This window comes from Pseudochaenichthys georgianus, chromosome 22, assembly GCF_902827115.2.
Source record: "Pseudochaenichthys georgianus chromosome 22, fPseGeo1.2, whole genome shotgun sequence".
NCBI classification, from domain to species: Eukaryota; Metazoa; Chordata; class Actinopteri; order Perciformes; family Channichthyidae; genus Pseudochaenichthys; species Pseudochaenichthys georgianus.
The window spans coordinates 4,772,926-4,784,308 of NC_047524.1; the positions used below are offsets into that span (position 1 = coordinate 4,772,926).

Genomic DNA, 11,383 nt, shown 5'->3' on the forward strand with positions numbered 1-11,383 from the left:
TAAAATGCAAGGTGGAAATTGAAACGGCATCCAATAATAATAATTGAATGATGATAATAACACTTAAAAATGTGTCTACTCTTGTTACAGAATCTCCGGTTTCTACAAAGGGATCCTTCCTCCGATTGTCGCGGAGACACCAAAGAGAGCAGTCAAGGTGAAATGAAAGACGCGCATGTTGATTCATAGAAAACCACACAACTTCAGGTGCAACGCTCCAGTTGTGTGTGAACTACCGAATAAAAACAGTCTGACCACAGTTGCTTTAACATGGTACACACACGCTGATTAAACAAAATGACATGTCCGCCTCCTCAGCCACTCCTATTTGTACTATTCCTACTAAATATTGACTTACAAGCAGTTAGAGCAAGCCTTCCACTTGAGCCTCCATCTATTGATATGTGTGTGTAGTAGGGCTGCTCGATTGTGGCAAAAATCATAATCTCGATTATTTGGGTCAATAATTGATATCACGATTATTAAAAACGATTATCCATTTACTTTGAAAACGTCAATTTATTGGAGAATTTTTTTTTTTAACAGTATGTTTTTAACAGTTGATTACCCTGAACTTTAATTATAATTCAACTGAAAAACCAATAAAAAAAAGATTATTTGAAAAAAATAAAACAGTAATAATAAAAAAATAATCGTTTTATTTCGATTACGTTGTTTTCGTAATCGTTGCAAGCCATAATCGTGATTGTGACTAAATTGAGCAGCCCTAGTTTGTAGGAAGACTGACAACATGTAATTGGGGTGAGGTAGGGGGATAAAAGGGAGCCTGAAGCCTGGCATGGAGCTGCTCTGTAATGAGATACTGGACACGGGTATGTGTGAACTTTAAACATAAGCACACACACTGAGAAAATGGGGTAATCGCTCACACAGCGAACAAAGCGCAGCAAATTAAAGCTCCGATTAAAACGCCTCTTCTGGCGCTTTGCCCTTTGATCAGATAAACAAATGAGCTTTATGTGTTTCCTTCTCAGAAGTGTTTCTTCCCACTGAGAATGTAATCCAAGGTTTACACTACTGTATCATTTTAATGTGCTAGTTTGGTTAATCCAGGGCTCACCTAAATTGCCCTTTGTTCCGAAGGGTCTTTTAAGGTAGCTGCTTCTAATAGTGTGCATATGTGGTTGTGTCGAGGTGTACATTTAAAACATGCTCTGTGACTTTCTGACAAGTAATCTGTTCTGATATTCCCCCTGCAGTTTTTCACTTTTGAGCAATACAAGAAGGCGCTGAGTTTGACCCCTTTGTCTGCCGGTGTGGTGAGTCTTTACACACAGAACCACCTGAACACACTCGCCTGAAAAATAAACACGCACAAGACCAGGAAGTGCGTTACACCCTGTGTCGGAAATCAACATATCGGCTCATCTGCCAAAGGCTAGTTAAACAGAGACTAATGCCAAGAACAATATCACCAATCACCCGTTATTGCAGATTCATGTAAACCTAGAGAATTTACTGCACTTGCCTTTCTTTCTTTCTTTCTTTCTTTTATGAGGCTATTCACCTGTTGACCCTTAACCCTGCATATTAATAATAATAATAGCTTAGATTTATAAATAGTTTTTATATATACAATTTGAATCATGGCAGCTTTACTGACCAAACAGAAGGTCGTCTCACATTAGACGGGACAGAATGTAAACATGTCGAGTGGGGATTAAGTCAAGACGTATAAAGCGACATCATTTTGTTAAGCCCAAATGAAAGCAGTGTTGATGCAACTAACACATTTAATGAACTTATAACTTAATTAAGGTATACAAAAATAACAAACAACAATCCGTGAACCAACTTCAATAACTATCCATATGGAGAAAACCATATACGGTATTTTATGTTGAGCAGGATTAAGGTGTAAGAATCAATCCAAGTAATTTGTGTTTTAACAAATCTCGGTTTAATTTTTAATTGAAAGGGATTCATATTAAAATAAAGATGTGAGCAGCCAAAACCGTGTTTACATGTGAAATGACTTTGTCGAGTCATTGTTTGATTTCAAATCCAGTGTGCTTGAGTGAAGCCAAAGTAATTGCAAACAAAACTCAAATTAAACAGACTCAAGTCTATGTTTGCTTGGAGATTGTTAACTCTGAATGGTTACAACTCAGGCCATGCATCTACAAGCGGTTTCATCCATCTCCACCAATCTGGTTTCTGTTAGAGTTCCACGGTAGACGGGTCCACGTTACCGGGGCGCGGTCACCACACACAGCTTAGTCAAGTGGCAGCTAAGTGTCAGTGTGATCGATCGCTTACCTGGAACTCGTCTTGTTTTTAAAGCCATTGGTGGAGAAATATTTACCTGTCCCATCCATCACGCTCTCCACCTCCTCCTTCTATCTCCTCGTCGTCCTCTGCCTCAAGTGCCTCCATTTCCCCCAGAGACCCCCGCGTATCGAGTGCTGTAATCACATCATTAGTGCAAGGGAATTACACATTGCTCCCGACTGGCTCCCTCTCTCTCGTCTATTCAGCGGGGCACAGCTGAATGTCCTCACTCTGATTAATGAGGACACGCACAGTAATAATTCAAATAAGGAATTAAAAAGTGGCTGGCTGGCTGTGTAAACATTGCGAGGCATGTCTGAGAGGATGAGTCCCGGGGCCCTGACAGCGGGACAAAGAGGCAGGAAGAGTAATGAGCTAAAGACACGTTCTTGACATGTTCCCATTACGCTTCTCCGTGAGCACGCACACACACACTCATATACTGCCCCATGCAACAACATGCCGTCTTGCAACATCCATGATTATATAATTACAAGTCAGGGTTGTACATTTATAAATAGCCAGTATTCTTGTTCCCTCTTTGGGTGGCACGTTCAAGTGCTGTGATTACAGAAAATAAGTCATTGTAAGATGTTTTTTTCACCGAACTTGAATTGAATTTTTTCCGACTTTCTAATGATGAATCTTTAACAGCCTGTTTTCCTTTTTTCTCCCTTTTCATTCACCTTCCTATACCTCCTGTCTGTCATCTCACATTCTGTCAAGTTCTAAAGCACACAGGTGTCTTGTGTGTTTTCATTTGTCAAACGGCAACAATGACAAGGCGTGACGGAAACAAATGTCCGTTTTAAACGAGACAAAAGACTCGGGAACAAGTTCCTGAAAGCGAAACTCTGATTCAGCTCTCGTAGCTCGGACACGTTGAAAATACTCCTCTTTGTCTACATACTTTCAATTCTTCTCTGTGTCAACCCAAATATTATCTTCTCATGCTAAATCATGTCCGTCTTCCCTCCAGGCGCTCTCTGTAGCCGGGCTCGGCGCAGGCCTGACTGAAGCAGTTGTCGTCAATCCATTTGAAGTGGTGAAAGTCAGTCTCCAGGCCAACAGAGACGCCTTCAAAGAGGTTGATACAAATACAACTCTGTGATGTGTTTCTACAGATGGGGGTTTTCGTCAGCATGTGAATATCCTTCTTTTTAATTCACTCTCTCCAATTCAGCAACCGTCTTCCTTCGCTCAAGCAAGACGCATAATTAATGCGGACGGATTCGGACGGAGGGGGCTGAATAAAGGGCTCACATCGACGCTGGGACGCCATGGAGTTTTCAACATGATCTACTTTGGCTTCTACTTCAATGTCAAGGATGCTATTCCCACCAGCCCGGTAATATTCCAACCAAAATCTGTGATCACATCCCGGCCTCAAGTGCTGTGTTTTGGGAAACAATTGCAACCTAAGTTTCAGACAAACCAAACCGTGTGTTTGGAGCCTCGACTACACTTAATTTCCCCTAAATTCAGGCTACATGATATGCACGTGTCCCAGCCACCTCGCCTGTGGGGGAATGCAAGTGTTTGACAGGATGATTAGTTAGCCTGACTGCCATGGAGAGGAGGAAACAGAAATCAGAGAAGAGCTTGTAAGATCAGCCTCGCTAATACCTCGTCTGTTTGCTCGTCATAACATCCTCAAAGTCTCAGATTACACATCCGGCAGCGCCTGATGGCCCAAACAAAAGTTAATTTTGTTTAATGGAAACGTTGCCATACGCCAGTTCCACATGTACAAACCGGAGCATTAGATTAACTCCAATGAACTAATTGGAAGCAGACAACGGTACCACTTTCAAGAGAAAGTTACAGTGGGTGCCCAAGCGCTGCTATATTCAACGTTTTTCCAGTGACGCATGTTACGCAGAGAAGCAAGTGGTCATCGTCTGAATGATAATTATGTGGCTGGATGACCCAAATAGCTCTCTTCTAAGACTCGTTTGGGAATGATCCATCGGTATGTACGGTGATGGGGTGATCTTGTTGGTGAGAGGCTAACAGCATCTATTGTTGAGGCAGAAAAGGATAAATACTGCGGGCTCCGTCAGTTAAGAGGCTGAGCTGATTGTGGCATTTCTCCAAACCCCCTTTGTCCGCAAAATGATCGATGGCTTGCAACTCAAACATGTCCATATTCAAATTAAACTGTCCGAGCTCAGGCATCTCTCCACCTCCATTTTAACAGTACAGAGGTGGCAGATAGCACACTGCCATCATTCACCAGTGAATGTGTGAGGAGATGTTTGCTTTAGGCTGTTAGGAAGTGGGTTGATGGGTGTACTTAGGCCCAGGGTATGTTACCCCCCTTCCCCACATCCCACTTGAAAAAAACTGAAGAAGTGGGATTAGCTGTTGATTTACCTCGGCTCTCAGGGTGTCCAGCCGCTTGAGAAAGGCCCGGACCAGAGAGGCTGCTGTCATTTGTAAAAATATCCCGGCCAATTAGCTGTCAGAGCTCTCTGAGTCTGGGCTTCTTTGGTACAGTAATACCCCTGTGCCGAGTCACAGCCCAATTACCCAAATTGTCCCCATATGCCTCCCCAGTCTGCCTGCTTGCACCCTGTTTATAAATCCTCGGTCTTGGCTCCCCCAAAGAACATGTGCTTCTGTTCAGCCAATCAGAACACTGCACCACAGCCAGGAAGCACTAATCTGCCCCCCGCTACCATAAAATGATCAGGGCTTTCATGCCAGCTTTGCAATCATATGCGCAAGCCCCCTCATTCTCTGCCCCACTTTCGCTCACATATACATAATGCCTCACATATACATAATGCCTCACGATTCACTTTGTCAACTCTGTGTTACTACTTTTCTTTTTTGCTCTAAGTTTTATTTACTATTAAAGCCTTTTGCAATGATTCCTGACACCTGGTGCCCTCTCTAAAATGTGCTTGTTGAAGCGTAATACTTTATTTGAATCATGTATCTCTTCCTCGCCAGGACCCGACTCTGGAGTTCATGAGGAAGTTTGCCATCGGCCTGGTGTCTGGGACCATCTCTTCCTGCGTGAACATTCCCTTCGACGTCGCCAAGAGTCGCATCCAAGGCCCCCAGCCCGTGCCCGGAGAGATCAAGTACCGCACCTGCTTCCAGACCATGGCTCTGGTGTACCGGGAGGAGGGGTAAGTGAAAGCAGGGATAAATAATTTATCATCAGTATATTAAAAATGGAAAGAAAATGGTCACAGATGCATCCAAGAATTAATGAGGCACTCCGTTTGCCTTGTTAGCAATGAATAGTTGGTTATCTGCCAAAGTGGCTGTCAAAAAAGACAAATGTAGCAGCTGCAGCTACAAGTTAGCGCGCTTGCTGCCGTGTGAGTTTCCTGCTACAGTGGAAGTGCATGAACGGCTTGATGCAAAGCTGTGATCCGAGGAAACCAAAGGGTGACATTACATTGCGGGCTGTATTCCCCACGTGTGTGATCACACATCTCTGCAGTCCGTCAGAAGTACAGTAAACGTTAACATATTTTCGAGCCTCAGAGAATGGCAGCTCTAAATGGAAGCTTCAAGAAAAAGATGTATGTTATGTTAGCAATAGCCCCAGGCTCTCCACTTTCCCCCACGCAGCTCCACGAGACAAGGGCCAGCGAGATGTTTGTAGTTAGTGGACGCAGGAGCCTCGGGGGCTGCTGCAGGAACGGCACTGAAACGCTGTCGTCGCAGGGGTGCGTCGAGGGTGCCCCCTCCGCCACATCCAGTCCCCTGCTCTAACACAACACAGTCCCAGCTAATTAGTGGTCCCTATGGGAGACGTCGTTAAGCAGACCCTAACGAGCCGCGCGGCGCTCCACGGGTCAATCTAATCAGACAGAGGGCCAGGGAGGAAGTGGGTCGAGCCTTATTAACGCCATCAGTGGCGGGGGCAGGGAGCGGGACAGGGAGCACGAGGCGGAGGCAGCCAGCCACTGATCACCTTGAATGCATTAAGGGGCAGGTACTCGCCACTGCTGGCCGTTAGACCCCAAATATGTACCTGACGGGGTGAGAGACAGACCGACAGGAAAGAGCTCACCCCCACTCTCAGCCTACACTCACGGACCGTATGCATAGAGAAGTGTTCTCGTGACGGAATGTACATGTTTGGATTTAACTGTGGTGTTTTGTGTTTGCACATTATTAAAATCCTCTTTTTCCTACAGGTACCTGGCGCTTTACAAGGGGTTGGTGCCCAAGATAATGAGGCTTGGACCAGGTAACAATAAAAAGCTTTATATACTAACATAAAGATTTCTTTATACTCACAAGTTGTCTTTTACAGCAGACGAAAAGAGTTCAACGACCTTCCAGTTTTAGTTTGAATCCTTTTTAGATTGGTAGACTGAAATGTATGGAGGTTTTTCAAAATCTCAGTTTATTGATATAGACAGAAGTCCCCCAAGTCATGTTACTGTTAAAATACACTTTGAATGACTGAGTGCACTATTTCCCTCTCTTTGTTCTATCTATATTTACTCAAATCACAAAAATGTCAAATCGATGTTTTGTGTAAGTTTTTTTTATATTTATACAATTGAAAGGCAACATTGCGAGTTAGAACCACTGCCTACCCAACCTGTATTTTAAAATGTACCCATCTTTTTATTTTGTGTCTGTAATATTCCTTTGTGTTTCCCAGAAAGTCCACACGTGACACTAAAACTCGGTTTCTATTGGTTGTGTCGCTCTCGCTGTTTATCCACGAGCAGGAAATAGGTGTTGACTCACTGCGGTTTCTCTCCCGTCGGGTCACAGGTGGAGCAGTGATGCTGCTGGTCTATGAATATGTGTCTGGATGGCTACAGAAGAACTGGTAACAAACCAAAACACACAGAAAGGAACCAAAGCGAGTGCCTTATGGATTTTACCTTATTCTTAAATGACTCTAACGTCAGAGCAGATTAGTTTTTTTGTTTGTTTGTTTTTTCTACATTGAATACACAATTTTGCAGAATAATACCAACTCAGCAACAATACATTTTAAAATGAAGCTTTCTGAGTAAAACGTAATCATCATCGAAGTTGCCTTCTCAGGAAGTAAAAACAGCTGCAATACCAATATTGACATTTCAAGAGGATTTAACAGTGAGTTTTAAAGGACCTGAACACGTATTTTCTCAATCAACTTTCTACTATAAGTCATGGGGTCCTACAATAATACAATACTTTAAATTAGGGCTGAACGATTTTAAATCGAAATCCCGATTTTAAATGATGCAATTATCAATGCGCAAAGCCAGCGATTCTTTCTTCTTCTTGTGTGTCAGTCACACCAATCAGAAGTGCTGTGCTCCACATGTACCAGTCATTGTTAACCAATCAGAAGTGGCCCATGATAGCAGGTGATAGACACATTGATCCAATCACCTGCCAAGTGCTTTTGAAAGACTTTTCCAAAGGGGGGAGCTAGAGATGGGAGCACGTTGATGCAACCTTCCAAGCCGGAGATATGGCCGCATTTTACGATACACTTCCGTTGGGTCGCTTAAAAACAAATATCGCAATTAGATTTCCCCAAATCCTGCAGCCGTAGTTGAAATGCAATACAGATTTAGAACGGTTATTGATATGTCACATGTATGTTGAGCTTCATGTCTGTCTGTTCAGAGCTACACCTCATGTTTGTTTTGGTGTAGTAGCTTATTCAGTCAAACAACGAAGTTAAAGTTACATCGCTTATTATCGAAAACTGGCTTTCAGTGGGTCTAATTTTAAGTTTCAAATGAAATACAACATGAAGAATTAAGTGAAGGCAATTTACAAAGGATTTACGAAATATAGTATCCACCTTCATTTTATAGACGCACATGTTTTATGAATTATATGAAGAAACAAAGACTTACCGAGTTCACACGAGTCTCACTTCAAGATGTTCCTGTACAACACACACTTTTCGTGTTAACATCTCCATATACAACAATGTATATTCCAAATATATACTGTGTTCGCGCCGATATTACTGAGCCTGACATGTAGGAATACTTTCTTATACATTTCTATTATAGAGGCAGAACCTTTTTAATGAATTCATTGTTGCATGACTGATCTTTTATTTTCATTTCTTAAATTAGATTAGTATGAAAACTATTATTAGTAAGAAATTGTGTTCACTTTTTCTCCCGATGTGGAATGTTAGCATTTGTGAAAAAGTGACTTGAAAGATTTGGTTAAAAATAAAGAAAGAATACAATTAAACTTCCTCTGTCTGTGTGTTAGTACTTTTTCGTCCTGTCAGTTTGATGTTGTTCCGTGTTTGTCTCTCACTGGGAGCGCTCCATCTTGGCATTGATATAAGCGTATCACTTTACCACTTCTCCTCCTCCTCCCCCTCCTCCTCCTCCTCCTCCTCCTCTTCTTCTCCTCTCCATCACAGCACTCAGTCGTTTGAGAAGCTGTCAGCCCCTGAAGTTGTATTAACCGACCGAGTGTCAGCCGGAGTCGCTGCCTGAGCGTAGCTTTAGTGCAAGCTAAAACAACAAGCTCAAGAAATGCAAATGTAACTGCAGGAATGGGGGGCGGGGGGCCGGGGGTTACCGCACACATTCTCTCACTTTGCCAGTCTATCTCTTACACAAATATGCACGAACAAAAACACACACACACACACACCTGCTGCACAGCCTTCAGGGTAGGCTCATCTTAACCTCATCTGGTAGCGGCTTACACTGAGCCACGTTGGCATTTGACAGTCAACATTAATGTGGGAGTCTCTCCCTGCCAATATGCAGCGGCTCCCAGTTCTCTGCCCAGGCGCACGTGGTGATAGACTAACAACTGCGGCTTGCAGACTGATTGAATTGAAAGCGCTTAACGTGTCCTTTCGGGTAAAGGAGGGCTGGATGTGTATGTGTGGTTCTGACCTGACAGCTTGCCGCGTGTATGACCAGGTAGCTTAGCAACAGAGCCACCCCTCACCTGAATTCCCTGCACACACCGCGCCCGTCATAAATCTCCAGCAGCAAAGTCCCCCGTCTCCTCCTTTTCTTTACACCCTTTCCATGCGTGTTCCTCGTCTCCGCCGGTTACATTTCAATTGAGTGGCTCTACCTTGACGAGCCTGCAATTTAAACATGGCCGTACCTGTCTTTCCCGCTGTGGTTAATGATTAATATACATTCAAATGTCCGGGATAACATGTGAAAAGCAGTGATTCATGTCAGAGTGATTGGACATGGGACTTAGTGCGTGCATACCAAAGACTCTGCTCCAGACATGTTGTGATTTCCCAGCCCAGTCCTTTCTGTTTAAGAGGTTTTACTCACCTGTGTGCTCAGCGTTGCTGTTTTAAGCCATTAAGAAAACATTCTGGCTGTTGTCAGCTTCTTTTAGAAATGTCCACGGAGCAGAAACACACTCTCACCCTGCTCTCTGCTCTGTGTTACTCTGCAAATGGCTGTCTTGTGTCTGATTGCATGTGGAGAAGTAAAGATAACCATATGACACTGAAGTCAGACTCAACATCATTAATTATAAACACGTGTCTGCATCTATTTTTAAAACCACGCCTTTTAGACCCTAGCCTCCATTAAAGCTGACCAACATTAGACTACAAGAGCAAGTATTATTAGACCTTCGAGAAGCTTTTCCTCCCGTCTACAAAACACACTGTTCCTATTTTTTTCAACACTGGTGTCAATTAAAACAACCATATTTTAATTTCGTTGCATGACTCAGAGGAGGCCAACAAGACTGTGCTCAATGCTTGTAGCTTAGTTGAAAGGAAAAGCCTTGTTGTGTGTAGGCTGAGGTAAACAAGAGCATGTAACAACTTTTTCATGCCACTCCGAGAGTTAACCATCATGTACTGTACATGATGGATGGTGCATGGGGAATGGGTGGCTGCTACAGCGAGTGCACGATCATCACGTCCCTGTGATGTGGTTCACTTACGGTCAAAGAAACACTACGATCCCTGAGCAACGGTCCGTGACCACTGGCTGCGGGGAAGAGTGCTTTCCAAGTCAAATCAGCTCCTGCTAAGCGAGGACTGTTGACACTGTCGCATGCAGGGCCTGTTTACGCTGCTGCACCCCCCCCCCCCCCCCCCTGCAGCAGGTAGAGTTATGTAAAAGAGCAGGTGAGCAACATCAAGTTATTAATATACAACTTCAAGCCCAGTTTGGTTTTCACTGCGGGGCTAGACAGGGCTTGCGAGACACACTCGTGATTTATTACACTGGCCCCCCTTAAAAGTATTTTTGCATCATTTTGCAGACATGTGATTTGTAAACCAGGCTGTGTGCTTTTCCTTTTGTAATGAACATGTTGGGTCGGCCCATGGGGAGCCCTGTTTGTGGCGGCTGTAGGTTCGTGTTTGGGTCTGATGCCCGAAGAGACCGCATTCGTGCTCTGAGTTCAGCGCCGAGTCTTCGATTCACAGATCTCAAAGTTGAAAGCATCAGCGATGTTCTAATTTATTGTTTTTCATGTGCGCCTGAATCCTTCTCAAATATAACTTTAAATTATAATGTTTGACAATAGACCTTGGCTTTAATTAAATATAGCTTTAAATTGTAATGTTTGACAATAGACCTTGGCTTTAATTAGCAAAGGCTTCCCAAACGTCCTGATTTCTACAAAAAAACAGCGAGATTAGATAACATATTATCTGTAATGTATTTTATATTTTTATACCTCCATTTTCAACCCAAATATCTGCACTACATTTATTGGAGACATTCTAAACAATATAATTGGTATATATTTACACGGTGGATATATAGATGTAGAAGTACTTTAATATAATTTCTTTAAACCGTGTACTTCTGCGGCATTGAGAAAATATCCAGGCATAAATGTTTATGAAAATAGAAAGGGCCATATGAAGTTATGAGGTGACTTTATTTTAATGACTTAAGCTATGTGGTGACAAAGCCTGTGTGTGCCCAATGCATTTCTGATGAACTCTCCTAGTGGGCCGTGACGCGAGGGAATAGAATCACAGGCTTTGTGTGAGCGTGCACATATATTATTTATGAAAAGCAGTTTCCTGCTCATGTAAAACAGGCCGGCACGCGACAATATTAGGAATCGACCTATAGTAAGCTACTCTGACACTGGGAGGATAATTATATTTCATGTCTTCTCTTAG

The 11,383-nt window shown here is 43.1% G+C and overlaps 1 protein-coding gene across 1 annotated transcript in view; it reads left to right on the top strand.

The window, feature by feature from the left end:
- Nucleotides 1–8,491, top strand: part of slc25a21 (solute carrier family 25 member 21) — a 112,162-nt gene extending 103,671 nt beyond the window's left edge. Inside the window, exons 5-11 of the mRNA XM_034111899.1 lie at nucleotides 91–157; nucleotides 1,221–1,280; nucleotides 3,272–3,379; nucleotides 3,476–3,640; nucleotides 5,251–5,432; nucleotides 6,456–6,508; nucleotides 7,048–8,491. Of these exons, the coding sequence (XP_033967790.1) occupies nucleotides 91–157; nucleotides 1,221–1,280; nucleotides 3,272–3,379; nucleotides 3,476–3,640; nucleotides 5,251–5,432; nucleotides 6,456–6,508; nucleotides 7,048–7,109 (697 nt within the window). The 3' untranslated portion in view covers nucleotides 7,110–8,491. The remainder of the gene's footprint in view (nucleotides 1–90; nucleotides 158–1,220; nucleotides 1,281–3,271; nucleotides 3,380–3,475; nucleotides 3,641–5,250; nucleotides 5,433–6,455; nucleotides 6,509–7,047) is intronic.
- The last annotated feature ends 2,892 nt before the right edge of the window (nucleotides 8,492–11,383 follow it).